Source organism: Bombina bombina, chromosome 3 (assembly GCF_027579735.1).
Source record: "Bombina bombina isolate aBomBom1 chromosome 3, aBomBom1.pri, whole genome shotgun sequence".
Taxonomy (NCBI): domain Eukaryota; kingdom Metazoa; phylum Chordata; class Amphibia; order Anura; family Bombinatoridae; genus Bombina; species Bombina bombina.
In genome coordinates this window covers 846,207,586-846,231,312 of record NC_069501.1, presented here as the reverse complement: position 1 = coordinate 846,231,312, position 23,727 = coordinate 846,207,586, and the positions used below count along the sequence as shown (strand labels likewise).

General features: G+C 39.0%; 1 protein-coding gene across 1 annotated transcript in view; it reads left to right on the top strand.

The window, feature by feature from the left end:
• Positions 1 to 21,922, top strand: part of ITGBL1 (integrin subunit beta like 1) — an 803,636-nt gene extending 781,714 nt beyond the window's left edge. Inside the window, exons 10-11 of the mRNA XM_053707807.1 lie at positions 16,561 to 16,674; positions 21,203 to 21,922. Coding sequence (XP_053563782.1) covers positions 16,561 to 16,674; positions 21,203 to 21,294 — 206 coding nt within the window. The 3' untranslated portion in view covers positions 21,295 to 21,922. The remainder of the gene's footprint in view (positions 1 to 16,560; positions 16,675 to 21,202) is intronic.
• The last annotated feature ends 1,805 nt before the right edge of the window (positions 21,923 to 23,727 follow it).

Genomic DNA, 23,727 nt, shown 5'->3' with positions numbered 1-23,727 from the left:
TATCGATGTAAGGCTATGCACAACGAAGATCAAGGCAGGATTACTGCCTATCTCCTTATCAGATCATGGTCCTATCTTTCTATAGTTCCGGTTTAATGACCTAAAATCTAAACTCTCACACTTTATCTTTCTTTCTTTTCTTTCAACAGATCTAAAATTTAAAAAATGGCTAAAACTTAAGTTCGAAGAATACGCACACTTCAACCGTTACTACACAGATCATCCCACAGTGTTCTGGGAATCCACAAAGGCAGTGCTTAGGGGAGAAATAATAGCATATAGTTCAAGGATATCCAGGAAACTCAAAGCAAGAGAGAAAGAAGTACTCAAGTCTGTGATTAATTCTTACAATCACTTTTTACTGGGAAAAACACCAGTACACTGGGCAAAATATATCAGAGCCAAAAATGAAAGAGATACTTTCTCAGTTTTTCAAGAAACACAAAAAGATCTAAGATTTCAAGCGAAACTGTATAGATTTGGCAACAAGTCTGGGAAACTTTTGGCCAATTTGGTTAAAAGGGACAAGAAGACCTCTATGACTGAGACACTTCAACATGAGGGGAAGACTCTTAAAATCTGAAGACATTTCAGATGCATTTGTGAAGTATTATCAAGAGCTTTACTCCCCTAGATATTCAGATAAATCTCAGTCTGATGACTTCTGGATAAAAATAACTCACCCCATAATATCACTGGAATCCACTGAGATCCTAAATGCTCCCATCACCGAGAAGGAGATTGAAAAATCTATCTCAAATCTCTCTTTGAATAAGGCAGCAGGACCGGATGGACTACCTAATGAGTTTTTTAAGATTCTCTCTCCAGCGATCACTCCGTATTTAAGTAAACTTTATAACTATATGTACATAGACGGTAAACCAGTATCTTCTCATTTCTCTGCTTCATATACAACCTTAATTCTTAATGGAGGGAAAGATCCTAGTCAGAAGAAGTCATACAGACCCATAGCTCTGTTAAATTCAGACTATAAAATATTCACTTCCATCATAGCACAGAGGCTTCAGATGATCCTCCCTAATATCATTCACAAAGATCAAGCTGGGTTCTTATACAAATGTAATTCCTCAGCAAAGATAAGGGAAGCCCTGGTAACTGTAGACTATTTCAGGACACTGAGTGCACCGCAGGAGGGGGGGGGGAGAGGATACCCCTGACTTGGCCATTATTTCAATTGACGATGAGAAAGCTTTCGACTCAGTACACTATGACCACTTACTCTCTTCTCTAGCTAAATTTCGCTACAGGGTTAAATTCCTTAAGTTTATAGAAAACTTGTATAATGAACCACATACAAGAATGATAGTTAACAACATTTTATTTCCAGAGATTACGTTAAGGTGGGGGACACGCCAGGGGTGTCCTCTCTCTCCCCTTCTTTTCGATATTTCCATTGAACCCTTGGCAATTATGGTCAGACAGAGATTGGAAGGTATCAAAATAGGCAAAAAGGAGATGAAAAAAGCACTGTATGTGGATGATATACTTTTGTACTTGGCAAATACTAAAATCAATATACCTAAACTTCTTCTGATTATTGATCAATTTGGGTCCTTTTCAGGATATAAGGTAAATGCGGCAAAATCTGAGCTTTTATGGTTAAGGAAAAACAGGGACCCCCCATTAGATATACCCTTTAGGGTTCTTGTAGATTCATTTGAATATCTTGGGATTTTTATTCCATCCAAGCCGGGTGATATTTATAATTTTAATATTCCTCCAGTCTTAGCAAACATCAGGGATAAATTGAGAAATTGGCAAAACCTTCCACTATCCATCTCAGGCCAGGTAGCACTGTTCAAAATGGTTCTTCTCCTGAAATTACTCTATGTTCTACAGAATATTCCAATAATTCTTCTAGGCAGGGACATTCGTTCCCTTAACAGTGCACTTAGAAGGTTTATATGGCAAGATAAGAGACCCAGGATATATCTAGCTAAAAATTTCTCTACCCAGGGAATATGGAGGCTTCGCACTACCAGATCTGCAATTTTATAACTATGCTTTTCTTGCACGTATAGTTGTAGACTGGATTTTCAATGGACTTGAAAAAAGTATATGCAATCCGTTTCTTCTGATAGCTTTAATTCACTGTGAGCCTAAAGCGGTGCCTATGGAGATAAAAAGACTTAAGACTATCTTTAACCCATTGAAGGCATGGTGGAAGATAGGACCTGCAACCCTTGGTTGCTACAGAGCTCAGCCACAGTGCCTTAGCATGCTGAGCTATCTGTCTGGCTCATCAAATTGCTTCTGCCCACTGAGATAGACTACCTGATATTTCCGTTTAGGAACTCAGAGTTAGTACTGATGGGTATGTGGAAGTACGCTGACGCATCCTTCTCGTCTTTTCATCCCCTTTTTTTCTCTCTCTCTTTCTCTTTTTTTTTCGTTTTTCTTTCTCTGCCTATGTAAGGATAACAGCATAAGAAAAAAGAAAAAAACCCTTTGCTCCTAAAATCAAAAAACGTTATTGTAGATTCCTTTAAAATGTGGATAGCAATCCAAAACAAAACAAAGTGGGGAGAATGGCGCAGCACACAGGCTTACGCGTTTCAGCAATCAGCCGATGTAAGGATAAACCAATAGTTAAAGGGGCATAATACTTATATGCTAAATCACTTCAAACTGATGCAGTATAACTGTAAAAAGCTGACAGGAAAATATCACCTGAGCATCTCTATGTAAAAAAGGAAGATATTTTACCTCACAACTTCCTCAGCTCAGCAGAGTAAGTTCTGTGTAAAAAGTTATACTCAGCTGCAGGCCAGCTGCAGGTAAAAAAAAAAAAATGAAGAAATGAACAGCAGCCAATCAGCATCAACAGTGCTGAGTGTCAGCCGTTTAGGAATCAGTCCGGGGTTTAACCCAACTGCTAGCGTGAAAAGTAAAACACACGCTAGCACACTGAGAAATAACCAGGACGTGACCCACTCAGGAAACAAATAAGATAGGTTACAAAAAAAATAATTGTTCCTTTAAGCAGGATAGCCACAAAAGAGTTAGCGTTCTTTTTAGTAGATTTGAATCAAACAAATGATAAAAGTTCTCTTTAGCAACTTGTAGAAGTAACCGTCCCTTTAAGCAGGTTTGTAACATATAAAAGATAATGTTCTCTGTAAGCAGCTTGTAAAAGTAAATGTCCCTTTAAGCAGGTTTGCAACAAACAAAAAGGCAAAGTTCTCTTTTGCAGCTTGTAAAAGTAAATGTCCCTTTAAGCAGGTTTGCAATAAACAAAAGATAAAGTTCCTTTTTAGCAGCTTGTAAAAGCAAATGTCCTTTAAGCAGGTTTGCAACAAACAAAAGATTATGCTTACTTTAGGCAAGGCTGTAGCAGGACATAAGACTGAAGCTGACTCAGACAGGCAAAGGCAATTATATCTAGGAGTTAGATTGAGGGACAAGGCAAAAGCAAGGTCAGGCAGGCAACAGTCGGTATCCAGGCATCAGTAGAAGGGATAAGGCATAAGCTAGGTCAGGCAGGCAATAGTCGGTATCCAGGCATCAGTAGAAGGGATAAGGCATAAGCTAGGTCAGGCAGGCAAAAGTCGGTAAACTAGAATCAGAATAGGGATAAGCAAGGTCAGGCAGGTTCAGGATAAGTACTCACAACGCCAGAGTAATCCAACAAACGGGCCCCGAGTAAGATCTCCCGCCGTGGTTTAAAGGCAGGAGCAGGGATGTCATCAGAGGGAGTGTCAGAGGACGCGTCACGTTGCTAAGCATCCCCCTCCTCAAGGACCCCTCCGGGGGACAGGACCAGGCCTAGTAGGATGAGACTTGTGGAAGGCCTTTATCAAGGTAGGAGCATTCACTTGATGAGCCGGCTCCCAGGATCGTTCCGTGACTGGATAACCTTTCCAATGAATGAGATAATGCAATTTCTTGCCACGGAGTTTGGAATCTAGAATGTGGCTGACCTCAAACTCAGGGTGTCCATGAACAAAAAGAGGTGGAGGCTTGGAAATAGGTTTAGAATACCTGTTAGACAACATAGGTTTCAGAAGAGACACGTGGAATACAGGATGGACTTTGAGAGTCTTGGGTAAAGCCACCCGGTAAGCAGTGGAACACACTTGACCCAGTATTCGGAAAGGACCCACATATCGTGGTCCCAGTTTGGTAGAAGGTTGTTTTAGGTGAAGATAACAAGAAGAAATCCAAACTTTATCACCAGGACGGTACTTGGGAGCCTTCTTCCGTCGAAGATCTGAAGAGAACTTGTAACGTTTAGAAGCTACAGAAAGAATATGATGTATTCTCCGCCAATGACGAGTTAAACTTCGGGCAGAAAGATCAGAAGCAGGATTTTCTGTGGAAGAAGTATGCAAAGGAAATGTTCTGGGTTGATATCCGTAGGCCGCATGAAAAGGAGAGGTCTGAAGGGAGGAATTATACCGGGCGTTATGAGCCAATTCAGCTAATGGGAGATAAGAAGTCCAGTTAGAGTGAAAATGATCCACATAATGTCTAAGATATGTTTTAAGACACTGGTTTACCCTTTCGGTCTGGCCGTTAGATTGTGGATGATGTGAAGTAGACAGAGAAATTGTTGTTCCAAAGTGTTTACAAAGTGATCTCCAAAATCGGGAAACAAACTGTACCCCTCTAAATGAAACGATATCCAGAGGAAATCCATGTATTCTCACAATATGCAAAATAAAAAGTTCAGAAAGTCTTTTGGCAGACGGTAACCCGGGTAAGGGAACAAAATGAGCAGTCTTAGTGAACCTGTCAACCACCACCCAAATAGTGTTGTTTCCAGCTGAAAGAGGAAGGTCGGTAATAAAGTCCATGGATACATGAGTCCAAGGCTGATGAGGTATGGGCAACGGTTGAAGCAAACCTGAAGGAAGTTGACAAGGAGTCTTGTTTGTGGCACATTGTGTGCATACTGAGACATAATCTTTAACATCTTGAGAGAGAGTGGGCCACCAGACATGTTGTTTGAGATTTTGAGCGGTGTTACTGATGCCAGGATGTCCAGAGAGGGGACTATCATGAGCCCAAAATAGGATCTTGGAACAAAGGCGTTCAGGAACAAAGAGTAGACCATAAGGAGGTTTACAGGACAAAGGAAGATTCTTTTGAGCAGACTGTAAATCTTGTAACCAGGAAGTTGATAACTGGGCTATGACTTCATGAGGTTGGAGAATGGTACCAGACTCAGGAATTGGGGTGTCTTGAAATTGTCTGGAAAGGGCGTCTGCCTTAATGCCTGGAATTCAATCGTTTGGCCTTTTGGAGATAAAGAAGGTTTTTATGATCTGTGAGTATGGTAAACGGCAAGGAGGTACCCTCCAGCCAATGCCTCCATTCGTCCAAGGCCATTTTAATGGCAAGCAACTCTTTATTGCCTACGTCATAGTTAAATTCAGAAGGAGTGAACTTTTTAGAGAAGAATCCAACAGGATGAATTTTTCCAGTATCAGGTATTCGTTGGGAAAGAACAGCTCCAGCAGCAACAGAGGAAGCATCAACTTCCAGGATGAACTGAAAATCTGGATTTGGGTTACGGAGAATAGGTGCAGAAGAAAAAGCTTCTTTGAGAGACTCAAAAGCCTCAATAGCCTCAGGAGGCCATTCTTTACAATTTTGCCCCTTTCTAGCGAGAGAAGTAAGGGGAGAAGTAATAGTAGCAAAATCTTTGATGAACTTCCTGTAATAGTTGGCGAAGCCCAGAAAACGTTGCAGAGCCTTCAGAGAATCAGGTCTAGGCCAATCCAAAATGGCAGAAAGTTTAGTAGGATCCATTTCAAATCCAGATGCAGATATTACATAACCCAGAAAGGGTATGGATTTTTGATGGAATGAACACTTCTCCAGCTTAGCAAACAGATGGTAATCTCTTAAACGTTTAAGTACTCTCCTGACGTGGTGCACATGATCTTGGTGGTTTTGAGAAAAAATCAGGATATCGTCAAGGTATATGATGACAAAGATATTCAAAAAATCATGAAAAATCTCGTTCACAAAATGTTGAAAAACCGCAGGAGCATTACATAGCCCAAAAGGCATGACCAGATACTCGTAATGCCCAAATCGAGTGTTAAAAGCAGTCTTCCATTCATCTCCCTTGCGTATACGGATAAGATTGTATGCACCACGTAGATCAAGTTTGGTAAATATGGTGGATCCTTGAAGATAAGTAAACAGTTCAGGAATAAGGGGTAGAGGATAACTGTTCTTGATGGTAATTTGATTTAGTCCTCTGTAATCAATACAGGGTCGTAGTCCACCATCCTTCTTTCCTACAAAAAAGAAACCAGCCCCTACAGGAGAAGAGGAGGGTCGAATAAATCCTCTAGCCAGATTGTCTTTAATATATTCTTCCAAAGCCACGTTTTCAGGTCTAGAAAGTGGATATGTGGATATGTCTTGCCTCGAGGGTAAGTAGCCCCAGGAAGAAGATCAATGGGGCAATCAAAAGGACGGTGAGGAGGAAGACGTTCAGCCTCCTTTTTGGAGAAAACATCCACAAAGTCATGATAAGGCATAGGTAGAGAGTCCAGAGTTTCGATTGTGAGAGCGATAGTGAGTGGTAACTTAGTGATCTTTTGAAGACATTTAGTCTGGCATGTTGATCCCCAGGAGGTGAGTTCGCCAAAAGTCCAAGAAAAAGTAGGATTATGTACTTGGAGCCAGGGAAGTCCCAAGATAATGGGAAATTGAGGAGTAGGAATGACGTCAAAACATATTGTCTCAGAATGAAGTATTCCAACAGTAAGAAGTAAAGGTTTAGTAGCAAACTGAATGTATCCGGAACCCAAAGGATCTCCACTAACCGTAGAGACAGAAATAGAATACTTTTTCTTTAGTAAGGGTATAGTGTGAGTAGAGACGATGGTGGAGTCAATGAACACTCCTCCAGCACCAGAGTCAATAAGAGCTTGGGTATGTATCTTACTATGTCCAATTTGAAGGGTTACTGGAACAAAGAGTTTCTTGTATAGGGAATGACTACTCTTTTGGCTTAACTCAGTTCCCTGGACTAAAGTTAAGCCCTGGCTTTTACTGGCCTGGTAGGACAATCCCTTAATAAATGCCCTTTAAGGCCACAGTACAAACACAGGCCAAGAGAACGTCATCTCAAGCGTTCAGTCTCTGTTAATTTTATGCTTCCCACTTCCATAGGTTCAGCCTGATCAGGAGTAGGAGAGACAGGAGTGACTGGATTAGAAAAACGAGGAGCCAAACGAAAAGGAGTTCGAGTTGATGACCTCTGTGTTCTATCCCTTTCTTGTTGGCGTTCACGAAATCTGGCGTCAAGACTGATACAAAGATTTATTAAGGCTTCCAAGGATTCTGGAAGTTCCCGATACACCAATTCATCCTTGAGACGCTCAGAAAGTCCTTTACGAAAAGCGGCTCTAAGTGCTCCCTGATTCCAAGTCGTTTCAGAGGCAAGTGTGCGGAACTCAATAGCGTATTGAGAAACTGGTTGACTACCTTGTCGTAAATCTAAGAGAGTAGCTTCAGCAGCGGAAGATCTTCCAGGTTTATCAAATACATTTGAAAATACAGAGAGAAATGCATCTACATCCAATAGTATAGGATCATTCTTTTCTAGCAAAGGTGATACCCAAGCCAAAGCTTTTCCTTTCATTAAGGAAATAAGGAATGTAATTCTAGAAGAGGGAGTAGCAAAAAGAGTAGGGCTATTTCGGAAATGGAGACGGCACTGATTCAGAAAACCCCTACAGTCTTCAGGATTCCCATCATACTTATCCGGAAGAGGTATCCTGGGACTCAGTTGTACTTCTTGAGACTGGTTGTTTGGGATCGAAGGAGGTAATGCCTCATTAGGATTAGGATTGGGAGGTGTAGGAGCAACCAAGCTTTGTAATAATGCAGTTATTTGATCAAGCTTAGAGTCCAGGGATTGCAAGTGGGTAGCATGAGATCCCAGTAGTTGTCCCTGGTGAGCCACGGCCATGGATAATTCAGTGGGGTCCATTTATGGCCCGTTTGTAATGTCAGCCGTTTAGGAATCAGTCCGGGGTTTAACCCAACTGCTAGCGTGAAAAGTAAAACACACGCTAGCACACTGAGAAATAACCAGGACGTGACCCACTCAGGAAACAAATAAGATAGGTTACAAAAAATAATAATTGTTCCTTTAAGCAGGATAGCCACAAAAGAGTTTTTTTTAGTAGATTTGAATCAAACAAATGATAAAAGTTCTCTTTAGCAACTTGTAGAAGTAAACGTCCCTTTAAGCAGGTTTGTAACATATAAAAGATAATGTTCTCTTTAAGCAGCTTGTAAAAGTAAATGTCCCTTTAAGCAGGTTTGCAACAAACAAAAGGGCAATGTTCTCTTTTGCAGCTTGTAAAAGTAAATGTCCCTTTAAGCAGGCTTACAACAAACAAAAGATAAAGTTCCTTTTTAGCAGCTTGTAAAAGTAAATGTCCTTTAAGCAGGTTTGCAACAAACAAAAGATTATGCTTACTTTAGGCAAGGCTGTAGCAGGACATAAGACAGAAGCTGACTCAGACAGGCAAAGGCAATTATATCCAGGAGTTAGATTGAGGGACAAGGCAAAAGCAAGGTCAGGCAGGCAACAGTCGGTATCCAGGCATCAGTAGAAGGGATAAGGCATAAGCTAGGTCAGGCAGGCAGTAGTCGGTATCCAGGCATCAGTAGAAGGGATAAGGCATAAGCTAGGTCAGGCAGGCAATAGTCGGTAAACAAGAATCAGAATAGGGATAAGCAAGGTCAGGCAGGTTAAGGATAAGTACTCACAACGCCAGAGTAATCCAACAAACGGGCCCCGAGTAAGATCTCCTGCCGTGGTTTAAAGGCAGGAGCGGCAACGTCATCAGAGGGAGTGTCAGAGGACGCGTCACGTTGCTAAGCAACGTGACGTCATTCACACTGAGAAGATCAGGGAGCCACGGCGATGAACGGGAGGATCATGACACTGAGGTCATGAACTCTTTTACTGTGATCTTATGAGATTTCACTTAACTCTCATGAGATTTCATTGTAAACTTTCTTACACTGAAAAGGGAAATAAGATGAGTGTGCACGAAAGCTTGCTCCTTCTGCTGTTCCGGGACCGACATGCCGATTTGCTCCTTAGATGTTCTTTACAATGGGATGTGGCTACTGAGAAACTTTTGAGGTAAAATATCTTTCTTTTTTACATAGAGATGTTCAGGTGATATTTTCTAGTCAGCTTTTTAAAGCTATACTGCATCACTTTCAAGTGTTTAAACATTAAGGTATTATGGCCCTTTAAGTAAGTTGTGAACAGTTCCACTCTGTGTGTGCAATTTAATATGCAAATTAATAGTTTAAGAAAATCATGTGACTTACTGTTTTTGAAATTGATGATGGTGGCAAAGGAACTGTTTCTATTTTGTTTTATAATATTGTTTTTATTTAACTGACTATTGGAGATAAATAAAAGCTTTAAAAAATCGTATTCTCTATCTGAATCATGAAATAAAATGTTGGGGTTTCATGTCCCTTTAAGTCCATGCAATGCACTTTATAAGGGAATTCTGATTTGATTAATTGATTGACTGAAACACTAACACTATTTATTGGTTCTCATGTGAAAATACCTTTAGATTCTCCTTATTTTTTATCTTATTTATTGAATTATTTATAGATACCAAAGAGAGACTTTAAACCTTTATTTGACTGCATTTGCGGATGTGCAGCTGTAGATTAAAACGTAGTATAGAGAGCAAGTAATAAAATATTTGGTGGAGATGAGGGCAGGGGGGAGTTCAAATATGGGTCATATTTGCCCACATTGTGTGGTAATTGTCCTGTTTGCACTTTTTTTTCGTTTTTGAAATGAAATTAGGGTTTATAGACAGCTGTGTGTTATAACTATGATTTTACAAATTCTGATTGTGCTCTGAATGTTTCTATGTAAATTGAGAATTTATATCTGTGCCAGCTGCTCCCCTAAGATTCTCTATCCCAGAGAGCTTCACTTATTTCTGTGGGAGCCAGCTGTCATCTCTCTGGGGCTTCCAGGTTCCACCCTTTTCTTAAAGAATTTAGCTCTACCCCTGTGATGTTTGCACTGTATTTTCCCTCCTGGCTAGGTAGTTTATGAGAATTGAACCTTTGGTACATAAAGGTCAGTAATGTCCACATGTAAAAATGATTTGTAATAAGAACTACAAATCTTAAAAAAAAAGCGTTAAAAATAATATTAAAGTGACAATGTATTTTTAATTAAAAAATATATGAATATAACAATAAAAAATATATGAATATAACTTAAACATGTATATTATGGCCAAAACCCTTCTTTCAAAATATTTTGGCGTCTTACTCAATTGATTTAAAGTTAGCGCTGAGGAATCTGTTGGCGCTCTACAAATAACCGATAATAATAATAATAATAATAATAATAATAATAATAAGTTACTCCTCTGCCCTTAGGACACTTGGCTGCTCTGTTTCTTTTGGAAATTAACAGTGGATCAGTCATCTAAAGCTAATTTTGCTACAAACCTGTGTAAACAACCGTAAGGCAGTGGATCAGCTTACTCCAATACATATATATTTTTATTATGACTTTGCTGTTTTACTGTTTACAAGTAATTAGTTTACCTCTAAAGTGATGCCAGCTCTGCTCAGCATTTGGCGCGATACTACTGTTGTTCACGGTTGCTTAAAGGGTCACTAAATACAATAGAACTGAATAACTAACATATGCACATAATATAAAAACAATGCAATCACACTTACTTTGAATTTGAAAATGACAGTGGAATATTTTGTTGAACATTTCAAAGTTATAGGGATACTAAACCCATTTTTTTTCTTTAATGATTCAGATAGAGCATGCAATTTTAAGCAACTTTCTAATTTACTACTACTATTAATTTTTCTTCATTCGCTTGCTATCTTTATTTAAAAAGCAGGAAATTAAAGCTTAGGAGCCAGCCCATTTTAGGTTCAGCACCCTGGATAGCGCTTGTTTATTGGTGGATACCTTTAGCAATTAAATTTCAAGCATAACCCAGGTTCTCAACCAAAAATGGGCCAGCTCTTAAGTTTTACATTCCAGCTTTTAAAATAAAGATTGCAAGAGAACAAAGAATAATTGATAGTAGGAGTAAATTATAAAGTTGCTTAAAGAGATACTAAACCCAATTTTTTTATTTCATGATTCAGATAGAGCATGCAATTTTAAGCAGCTTTCTAATTTACTTATATCATCAATTTTTCTTTGTTATCTTGCTATCTTTATTTGAAAAAGCAGGAATAAAAGCTTTGGAGCCGGCCCATTTTAGGCTGAGAACCTGGATTGCGCTTGATGATTGGATGGCTAAATGCAGGCACCAATCAGCAAACCCTATCCAGGGTACTGAACAAAAAATTGGCCGGCTCCAAAGCTTTCATTCTTGCCTTTTCAAATAAAGATAGCAAGAGAACGAAGAAAAAATGATACAAGGAATAAATTAGAAAGCTGCTTAAAATTGCATGCTCTATCTGAATCATGAAAGAAAATATTTGGGATCAGTATCCCTTTAAAATTGCATGCTCTATCTGAATCATTAAAGAAAAAATTGGGTTTAGTGTCCCTTTAATTTAATGTTCCCTCCCCCTGTATCATGCGAAAGCCATCAGTCAATTCAAAAATGCATATATGTATATGCTGTGTACTTTTGCACATGCTCAGTAGGAGCTGGAGCATCAGAAAGTGTGCATATAAAAATAATGTGCCCGTTTTGATAGTGGAAGTATATTGGAAAGTCTTGTTTTGCTTGTTTTATCTGAGTCATCAAACTTAAACTTATTTGCCCCTCAGGTGTAGCAAATGGAAATTGCTGACCAAAGTGTCCTTATGCTATCATATAACTCCACTTATTCTTTTTCTGTATTTTAAAAATAAACTTTTTTTTATCACAATATCTCTGAAAAATTTAAGTTTTAGTTACAAAATGGATGAAACTCAACAAAGACCTACAGAAAATGGTGACAGCTATTAAAGGAACAGTCTAGACCAAAATAAACTTTCATGATTCAGATAGAGCATGTCATTTTAAACAATTTTCCAATTTACTTATATCATCAATTTTGCTTTGTTCTTTTGGTATTCTTAGTTGAAAGCTTAACCTAGGAGGTTCATATGCTAATTTCTTAGACCTTGAAGGCCACCTCTTTTCAGAATGCATTTTAACAGTTTTTCACTACTAGAGGGTGTTAGTTCACGTATTTCATATAGATAACACTGTGCTCGTGCACGTGAAGTTATCTGGGAGCAGGTACTGATTGGCTAAACTGCAAGTTTGTCAAAAGAACTGAAATAAAGGGGCAGTTTGCAGAGGCTTAGATACAAGATAATCACAGAGGTTAAAAGTATATTATTATAACTGTGTTGGTTATGCAAAACTGGGGAATGGGTAATAAAGGGATTATCTATCTTTTAAAACAATAAAAATTCTGGTGTAGACTGTCCCTTTAATCAGTAGATCTGTTTTGCCTCTGCTGGTAAAGCTAAGTAATGCTGTTTCCCTAAAGCAGGGAGAAAAGATTTGCACTTCTGTTTAAAAGTCAACAATAAATAGAAGTGGAAATGTCACAATGAGACTCAAATCAGTTTTTAAAATGAGAAATGAATTATTTGTAGTCATTATAGCATTTAAACCTTCATTACTAAATGGTGACATTGTTGCTTTTATTAAAGGGTAGCTGATAAATGAACTATAGCCAGGCTACCCTTATATATTATCCTGTTACAATCATCATATAAGCTTATGTAGTGACTTTACCGAAATTAATAGAAACCTGTGTTTAGCCAAACCTAAGTAACTTATTTCCTATTAATATTTTTTCTGCTTTTACAGTATATCCTGCTTTATTCGTACTCTCTATTAGAAAAAAAGTTTTTTTTTCTAGCCAGAATTAAGTGCATACTAAAAGATAAGATGGAAATTAAAACACTGTTCTCTAGTAACTCTGTAATTACTTATAAAGTAATGGCTAGATTACAAGTGGAGCGCTAAATGATCGTGCTCCTGCAAATGGGCATTACAGATGGCTGGTTATTGCTACCGTGAGCTTGCGGTAGCAATTAGTGCTCAGAAAATTAACCAGAGATCTGATCTCTGGTCAATTTTCTTAAAGTTTTTTTATTTTAAAAAAAATTCTAGAATTTTTTTAATAAAAAAAATGAATGCACTAGGCAGTTTTTGGGGTCTAAAGTTGGTGGAGTGCCTTTACATTGCGGTTTATGGGAACTGTGTGTTCACAGTAAATATATATATATGTGTGGTAATATGTATATATATGTTTATAAGCATATACATATATATTTATATTTGCTGCCATCGCTGCACTACTTAACCCCTTTGCTCTGCTTAGGTTCTGATGCCATCTCTGATTGGAGCCTATAGAAGCTCCCAGCAATGCAAATGCTTGCTCGCGTTCACATTGCTGCCAACTTGTAATACCAGTGTACATTATTGTGCGCTGGTATTACACAGTGGAGCGCTAATATTGCTTTCTTGAAAGCAATATTTAGCGTTCTATTTGTAATCTGACCATGAATATTTAAGATGTGCAGTAAAAATTAGCATGTAACAGAAATGAAAAAAAAATAGAGGTCACAACTATCCCAAGTCCTGCCATGCAATCAATACCATAGCTTTTTCTACAGGAAAATTAATGGTTTTCAAAACGTATCAGCGACTGCCCACTTTACCCCCAGCCCTCTCAATTCTGCACATGCTCCCCCTAACCCTTCCCACTAAACATCTGAAGCCAGGTCTCTTTCATTCATCCTAGGTCTTCCAGTCACAGAAAGTGTAGTTAAAAGTAGAAATAAACTAGCACATCTTTTAATGTAATGCTATGATATTTTATAAAGGCTATTGGCTAGATTACGAGTTGTGCGTTAGGATTAAAAAGCAGCGTTAAGAGGTCCTAACGCTGCTTTTTAATGCCCGCTGGTATTACGAGTCTTGAAGGTACAGGCTCACCACTCACTTTTTGGCCAGACTTGGAAATACCGCAAATCCACATATGTAAATTGTGTATCCTAATTTTTCAATGGGACTTGCATAGCGCCGGTATTACGAGTCTGCCAAAAAGTGAGCCGTAGACCCTCTCCTGTGAAGACGGGCGAAGTGGTCCTCCAGACGGGCAGAAGTCTTCATCGAGATGGCATCTTCTGTCTTCATCCATTCGGCGCGGAGCGGATCCATCTTCAAGACATCCGACGCGGAGCATCCTCTTCATCAGACGGCTAACACTGAATGAAGGTTCCTTTAATTGACATCATCCAAGATGGCGTCCCTTCAATTCCAATTGGCTGATAGAATTCTATCAGCCAATCAGACTTAAGGTAGAAAAAATCCTATTAGCTGATGCAATCAGCCAATTGGATTGAGCTGGCATTCTATTGGCTGATTGGAACCGCCAATAGAATGCCAGCTCAATCCTATTGGCTGATTGGATCAGCCAATAGGATTGAACTTCAATCCTATTGGCTGATAGCATCAGCCAATAGGATTTTTCTACCTTAATTCCGATTGGCTGATAGAATTCTATCAGCCAATCAGAATTGAAGGGACGCCATCTTGGATGACGTCATTTAAAGGAACCTTCATTCAGTGCTAGCCATCGGATGAAGAGGATGCTCTGCGTCGGATGTCTTGAAGATGGACCCGCTCTGTGCCGGATGGATGAAGACTTCTGCCAGTCTGGACGATCACTTCTCCCGGCTTCGTTGAGGACTTCGGCCCGGTTGGATGAAGACTTCTCCCGGTAAGGTGATCTTCAAGGGGTTAGTGTTAGGTTTTTTTAAGGGGGTATTGGGTGGGTTTAGTGTAGGGTAAGGCTTTTTTTATTTTAGGGGGCCTTTTTTATTTTGTTAGGGGGATTAGATTAGGTGTAATTAGTTTAAAAATCTTGTAATTTGTTTACTATTTTCTGTAATTTAGTGTTTGTTTTTTGGTACGTTATCTAATTTTATTTAATTGTATTTAATTGTATTTCATTTAGGGAATTAATTTAATTATAGTGTAGTGTTAGGTGTAATTGTAACTTAGGTTAGGTTTTATTTTATAGGTACTTTTGTATTTATTTTAGCTAGGTAGTTATTAAATAGTTAGTAACTATTCTACTTAGTTAAAATAAATACAAACTTGCCTGTAAAATAAAAATAAACCCTAAGATAGATACAATGTAACTATTAGTTATATTGTAGCTAGCTTAGGGTTTATTTTACAGGTACGTATTTAGTTTTAAATAGGAATAATTTAGTTAATGATAGGAATATTTATTTCGATTTCTTTTAATTATATTTAAGTTAAGGAGTGTTAGGTTTAGGGTTAGACTTAGGTTTAGGGGTTTATAACGTTAATATAGTGGCAGCGACATTGAGGGCGGCAGATTAGGGGTTAATAAATGTAGGTAGGTGGTGGCGGTGTTAGGGCCGGCAGGTTAGGGGTTAATAATATTTAACTAATGTTTGTGAGGCGGGAGTGGGCAGGTTTAGGGGTTAATATGTTTATTATAGTGGCAGCGATGTTGGGGGCGGCAGATTAGGGGTTAATATGTGTAGGTAGGTGGCGGCGACATTGGGGCGGCAGAGTAGGGGTTAATAAATATAATGTAGGGTTCGGCGATGTTAGGGGCAGCAGATTAAGGGTTCATAAGTATAATGTAGGTGGTGGCGGTGTCCGTAGCGGCAGATTAGGGGTTAATAATTATAATGTAGGTGTCGGCGATGTTGGGAGCGGCAGATTAGGGGTTAATAAATATAATGTAGGGTTCGGCGATGTTAGGGGCAGCAGATTAAGGGTTCATAAGTATAATGTAGGTGGTGGCGGTGTCCGTAGCGGCAGATTAGGGGTTAATAATTATAATGTAGGTGTCGGCGATGTCGGGAGCGGCAGATTAGGGGTTAATAATTATAATGTAGGTGTTGGCGATGTCGGGGCGGCAGATTAGGGGTTAATAATTTAAGATTAGGGGTGTTTAGACTCGGGGTTCATGTTAGGGTGTTAGGTGTAGACATAAATTTTATTTCCCCATATTAATCAATGGGGCTTCGTTACTGAGCTTTACGCTGCTTTTTTGCAGGTGTTAGACTTTTTTTCAGCCGGCTCTCCCCCGTTGATTCCTATGGGGAAATCGTGCACGAGCACATTACACCAGCTCACTGCTAACTTAAGCAGCGCTGGTATTGGAGTGAGATTTGGAGCAAAATTTTGCACAACGCTCACTTCTTGTCTTTTAACGATGAGTTTCTGAAAACTCGTAATACCAGCGCTGTAGGTAAGTGAGCGGTGAGTGAAAACTGCTCATTAGCACCGCACAGCCTCTAAACCAAAACTCGTAATCTAGCCATATGTAAGTCAATAGAGATTGCTTTACATGATTTAATAAACATCTTAGGTAACATGCTATGCAATTTCATAGACATTTTTACTATTTAAAGTTTACTTTTAAGTCTTTTGATGAATACACCCAATGGGCTTTATTTTACCAAGCTTATATTTTCTCCTGGTCTGCTCACTATATTGTTACCACAAGTAATAAGTTATATCCTTTCAGGTTCCTGTCATTGTGGAAAATGCATCTGTTCCCCTCAAGAATGGTATATTTCTGGAGACTTCTGTGAATGCGATGACAGAGAATGTGACAAATATGATGGCCTTATTTGCACAGGTAATCATAAATAAGAAAAAAAATCAAAATGATCTCATGCATTAGAGTATTTTATTCTACATATGCTTGCACAAAACTATGGGCTATATTTAACACAGTGCGAGCGGACATGATACTATGTAGCGTATCATCTCTGCTTCACATCAATAAATGCAGACAGCATACGCCGACAGCATTTATCATTGCACCAGCAGTTCTTGTGAACTGCTGGTGCAATGCCGCACCCTGCAGATTCCCGGCCAATCGGCCGCTAGCAGGGGGTGTCAATCAACCCGATCGTATTCGATCGGGTTGCTTTCTGTCGGCGGCCTCAGAGCGGGCGGACAAGTTATGAAGCAGTGGTCTTTAGACCGCAGCTTTATAACTTCTGTTTCCAGTGAGCGTGCAGGCTCGCCGGAAACAAGGGGCGTCAAGCTCTATATGGACCTATATAAACCTTTGTGTTTAATCCCTGAAAATCTATGAAACATCTAGTAATCGTTATCTCAGACAGTCAATGCATTACTGGTCTGGAGCTAAACATGGCCAGTGAGCCAGTAAGGAGTAGCATATGTGCATACCCATCAATCACTGTATATGTTCATCTCAGGTTTAGCAGCATATTGCTGGTCCGGAGCTGACTGCAGCTACCAGTTTAGACCCTTTATTCATGGGACACACACATACATTAGAGTATTTTGTTATTAATCTTTTAGTGTTTCTTTAAATCCTGCTAATAAAGAATGCTGTGCACTAAAAAGAAAATGTCAATTAGCTGCCATTAGCCAAAATCTTAATACAGTCTGCAATGTGCATAATATTCATATTAATCAACTAATGGGTTGTGCCATAGAAGAAAAAAGGGTCATTTTCTTTTTATATTTGTCAGTAATAAACAGATAATAACTTTACATGTAAATGACTAAATTATTCATAGTTGCTAAAATTGTGAATGTCTGTTAAACAGGTCAGAAATTGGCAGCAAAACAAGTATTACAAATTCAGTTCATCTACAAAATGCTGTGTGCTTATGGCTTGTAGCCATATTTATTTATTTTTTACAATACAAATTATTAGTATTTGTTTCTAAAGCACCTTCCTATTCTGCATTGCTATACAAGACTACAATAGATACAGCATGAGAATAAAGATAAAAGAGAGGGCACCCCAGTAGTGAATCACTAGTCTGAATAACAAAGACATTTGATAGAAAATACAGCATAAATCCACTTACAAGTGAAGAGCACATCCAGGTGCTTATCAAAGCAGTCTGGGTTGATTTTGTAGTTCCCAAGCTAGATAACTCCATTCCATATGCATTGTTGTTCCACTCAAGAAATAAAGGGAAAAACAACACTCGCTAATAACCTTGCTGAAGCAATGAAAAAAATGTAACAGTAGATCATTTATAAGCAGAGACCTTTATTAAAAACAGCAGTGCATTTCCAGGCCAAATCAAAGTGCCTTTTCTTTCATTTCCAAGTAGATAGACAGACAGATAAACAGAACAGTAGAACTTTTAAAACCAGAGACCTTTACTAAAAACAGCAATGTATTTCCAGGCCAAATCATAAGGCCTTCTCATCAGGTTTATAAACAAATAGATTGATAGACAGACAGACAGACAGAAAAGTGCATGCCCATATTAAAAACCAGTCTTATAAGTAGATGACAGACAGACAGACAAAAAAAGTGTATGCCCATATTAAAAAACAATACATTTCCAGGCTTATAAGTAGATGAGAGATAGATAGATAGATAGATAGACAGAAAAAATTGACAGACCAGTATCAGAACAGTATGCTGATCCTAGCTTACTATGGGCTAGATTATGAGTGGAGCATTAACTCCCACTCGCACACTATCACCACTCAACTTCTTCTCTTTGCGTGAGTCGGATAGCGCTTGTATTGCAAGTTGAAAGTAAATGGTTATTGCTTGAGCATTAACCCGACTCGTGCGAAGAGGAGAACTTACAATATCACAATAATAAAACCTTACACCCATACTCGCTTGCTAACCTGAATCACCATAAGACCCCTACTCTAATAACCCCTAAACTACCACATAGCCCCCCACAAAGAACTCACTACACTATTAACCCCTAAACCACCCCCACATCATAAACTAACCCTCTACACTATTTACCCCTACACCACCACCCCACATGGCAAACTAATGCTTTACTCTATTAACCCCTTATCCACCATGCCCCAATGCAAAGTAACCCACTAACATCTAAACCCCCTAACCTAACAACCCCAAAGTTACCCCAAAATAGAATAACCTTAACTAACTAGTTATGCCTCTTCTAAAACCCCAATAAAAAAACTATCCAAAATAAAAAAAAACTATTCTACACTAAACTGTAATATAGTCCTTAAAAGGGCCTTTTCTAGGACATTGTCATAAAGGGAATCAGCTCTTTTTGTGAGGGGGGAAAAAATACAGGATTCTAACATTAACCCTACTATTTATCTCTTTTGCTGCCCATGAAAAAAAAAACTTATCTTAAAAAAAAACATACCCAAAAAAACCTAACACATACCCGAAGATGGTACTCACCAAAGATTAATCCGGGCGGAAGCACTCCATCTTCATCCATTGGCGATCTTCTTATCTTCATGCAGGCGTGGTCCATCTTCAGACCAGCGGCGCTCCATCTTCTTATCTTTATAGTGGTGGCGGTCTTTATCCATCTTCAGCTCTTCAACACAGACTTCCTCTTCATGTGGTCACCAGCCGCACACTGAATTTTGAATGTGAGGTACCCCTTTTATATAGGGGTACCCTTGCATTCCTATTAGCTAATTTTCATGTTCAAATTCAAATCATCCAATAGAATGAAAGATTTTTCTATTGGCTGATTTGAATTTGAACAGGAAAATCAGCCAATAGAAATGCAAAGGTATCCCTATATAAAAGGGGTACCTCACATTCAAAATACAGTGTGCAGCTGGTAACCGCATGAAGAGGATGTTTGTGTTGAAGAACTGAAGATAGATGAAGACCACCGCCGAGATAAAGATAAGAAGAAGGGGCGCTGCTGAAATGAAGGTGGCCCACCGCCAGGGTAAAGATAAGGAGATTGCAGACAGATGAAGATGGAGTGCCGACTCCCAGATTCATCTTTGTTGAGTACCATCTTCAGGGTTAGTGGTAGTTTTTTTTTTGAGTGGGTATTTTTTTTTTGGTAGGGCAGGGGGGTTATTGTTAGAAGCTTGTATTTTTGTTTCACAAAAAGAGCTGATTTTTGTAGGCAATGTCCTATAAAAGGCTCTTTTAAGGGCTTTATTGTATTTTAGTGTTATAATAGTTTTTTTTATTATTGTGGTTTTAGAACAGGTATACATTTTTTTATTTTTGGTTCGGTTTTATTTTTTTTGTAATGTTAGGTTTTATTTTTTTGTAAGGTTTTATTTCTATTTTTTTAAAGATAGTTTTTTTTATAGGTAAGGTTATTCAGTTTTGGGATAACTTAGAGGGTGTTAGGTTAGGGGGGTTAGATGTTAGTGGATTACTTTGCAGTGGTGGTGGTTTAGGGGTTACTAGTGTAGAGGTTCCGTTTGCAATGTTGGGGGGTGGTTTAGGGGTTAATAGTGTAGAGAGGTAGTTTGCAATATGGGAGTGTCAGTTAAGGGGTTAATGATGTAGAGAGGTAGTTTGCGATGTGGGTGGAGTGGCTGTTTACAGGTTAATAGTGTAGTTTAGTACAACTGTTTCCTCCGGACTAACTCTTTACACAACCTTTTAAGTTGCGTAAAAAGTTTGAGCGGTAAATGCGATTGCATTTACTTTCAACTTGTAATACGAGTGCACATTTCCGCTCAACACTACCCATAGAAAATATGGGAAGCGTAAATTACCGGGAGTTCACGCAAACAAATTGGCAGTCAATTGAAAAGCACACCACTTTTAATAGGGATTTAAACCTAAGGAATACCCCAATCTCGGGATTGCGTTTACATTTCTGGCGCTAACATTAGTGCTCCACTCATAATATAGCCCTATGTGGGGGGTTTTTTTTGGGGGGGGGTTTCTTTAAGAGCTGCAATATTTGTATCTCCCAAGGAGAAATTTGCGTATGTGTTTAACTTCTTTGAGGGGGTTAAACACATAGTTAGGATTGGTAATTCATGTTCTGACAATTTAGAACATGTAATTGTTTAATTAGGATATCTCTTTGAGAGCAAAAAACTGTTTTATGCTTTACTCTGAAAGGGGTTAACATGAATCTTCAGGTGCAATGGGTGCAGATGAGTATAACACTGCATCCAACTCGCACACTATAATACTTGTGAGAAATAAAAGACAACATGATTACAGTGTGCAGCACTTTGCTAAGAGCACAGATGAAAAGATGCTATTAGTTGGCTGAAAGTCTATATTTCTAGTGGTTGCTAAATCACATTTAAAGTGCTCCACAAAAAATAGAATATTTAAGTGAGCAGTTAAAGGGTTTTGATTATGACCTGCTACTTTTTTAATAAGGTATTTGAAGTAGTACATTTTGATTGTGATAATTAAACCCCTGTTCAATTTGTTTTAGGCAATGGGATATGTAGCTGTGGAAACTGTGAATGCTGGGAAGGCTGGAATGGAAATGCATGTGAAATATGGCTGGGAAGTGAATATCCTTAACAAGAGGAAAAAGAGAAAAAATACTACAGCTCAAGATTTCTTCTTTGTTGCTTTTGGCTACTGGAGAACGTAAATAAAAGCAGAATATAATCACCACCACTAGGGCAACTTAAACAGACAATCCTATGTCTGGATGTGTTACTATTATTATTTTCTTGAATTAACTAAATTCTGACAAACCATGAAATGTTTGCATCTGCGAAGTCTGCAGTGGGAATTGTAGAAGAAAAGACTTTTCTTGCATAATTTACATGGTTGTCAGGTTGTCGTATCATCAGCCCCTGTTAAAAAACTGCAAAAATACACATTTTGGTATAAATTTAAAGCAATAAGGCTTCACAGAAGAGTATAGACGGGGGTTGTTTTATTTCAAATTCAGACATCTGTTATAGATAAATAAAGGTATGGGTCTGGAACCCAAGAATGATGACCAATCCCCCATACTATTGGGTGTAATTATATTAATTGGTCATTTCTGTGGATGCATTATTATGTTATTTTGTAGAATAACTGTCTTACTACACTAATCTTAATGCATAGAATACATTTTACAGTCTATAACAATAAATAAATGTATAGAAGGTATTATTTGCTATTTTAATAAATATCATACAAAGTTTGTCTTTCAGTTCTGTTTGTTTTATTTGTATTTCAGTTATCATTTTGTTTACCATTACTTGGAATAGATGGAATTAGGTAAATCTAAGACAGATTTACTTTGCATTTTTCCTTGCTCCAAATCTGTGTCCAATAAACAAATGATGCAGTGGCTTCTTCTTAGAAAGTGATTCTCCAGTACCAGCTTGGAGTATGGTAAAATCTATAGAAAGAACGATATTACCCTATGTGGCGCCTTCCTATTCCTTCCCACAGGATCGACCTTTGATTCATCTATCTGGGAGAGCTGCCTCTGACCTGATCGTTCCTGGACTTCCATTGTTTACCTTAGCGCATCTCTATAGGGTGTTCTATCCCTATTTCTCTATAGAAAGAAGAAGCAGCGCACAAGCGGCTCCACATGGTGCAATATGTTTTATTACTTTAAAACAATGTGTTGTACAAACAAGCAGCTTGCAGGATTTCTCTTTTGACCTTAAACAGATATGAGGTATGTACTGCGTATGGGTTAATTAAACGTTACAGATAACAGCTCCTTATATATTCCAGTCCTCTAGGTAGCCTATGTGCACAAGTCAGTTGGCATTTGATTCTACTGTTCGCTGGTCTGTATAGGGATGTGTGTGTGTAGACTACAGATCCTGCGCTATACAGAGCTTGTGGGTTTAATTCTGGTCCCAGAAACTGCAGGCTTGCTGCTCCCAGGCTGCCTAACGTTGCTGGTGTCACCTGCTGACTCATTACTGCTTTACTGTGCTCACTTGTCTGCTGATTACACCCAGCCTGTCTCACCTGCTGGCTCATTGCTGCCTTTAAGTGCTTATTTGTCTGCTGATTACACCCAGCCTGTCTCACCTTGCTGATCTCACCTGCTGGCTCATTATTGCCTATATTGTGCTCACTTGTCTGCTGATTACACCCAGCCTGTCTCACCTTGTTGGTCTCACCTGCTAGCTCATTACTGCCTTTACTGGGCCCACTTGTTTGCTGATTACACACAGCCTGTCTCACCTTGCTGATCTCACCTGCTGGCTCATTACTGCCTATATTGTGCTCACTTGTCTGCTGATTACACCCAGCCTGTCTCACCTTGTTGGTCTCACCTGCTGGCTCATTACTACCTTTACTGTTTCCACTTGTCTGCTGATTACACCCAGCTTTTCTTACCTTGCTGGGCTCACCTGCTGGCTCATTACTGCCTTTACTGTGCTCACTTGTCTGCTGATTACACCCAACCTGTCTCACCTTGCTGGGCTCACCTGCTGGCTCATTACTGTCTTTACTGTGCTCACTTGTCTGCTAATTTCACCCAGCCTGTCTCACCTTGCTGGGCTCACCTGCTGGCTAATTACTGCCTTTACTGTGCTCACTTGTCTGCTGATTAAACACAGTCTGTCTAACCTTGCTGGGCTCACCTCACTATCTTTACGGTGTCCCAACTTGCTGGGCTAACTCAGTGAATTACAAGCAGCTGCCATTATTTTTACAGACAATACAGACATTCTGAGAGGTTTTGCCAAAACAGGGTTTCTCTGGGGGTAACTGCCTGAGTCACTGGGAGGCTGTGCAGCTGTAAATGCTGACAGCCCACTCCTGAGTCTGGTCTCTGACATACTCCAAGGGGCAAGGAAGACAAATAATTTCAAGGTCAAGAAATCTTCCATACCAATCACACCAGAGGTCTCATAGAAGCAGGATCTTACCTCATAACGTTTGAGGTATTTTCTAGTAAGTGGAACCTAACTGGATTTGTGTACTATATATTTTATAACTGAAATTAAGAACATGGCTGCTCAGATTGTGTATATATATATA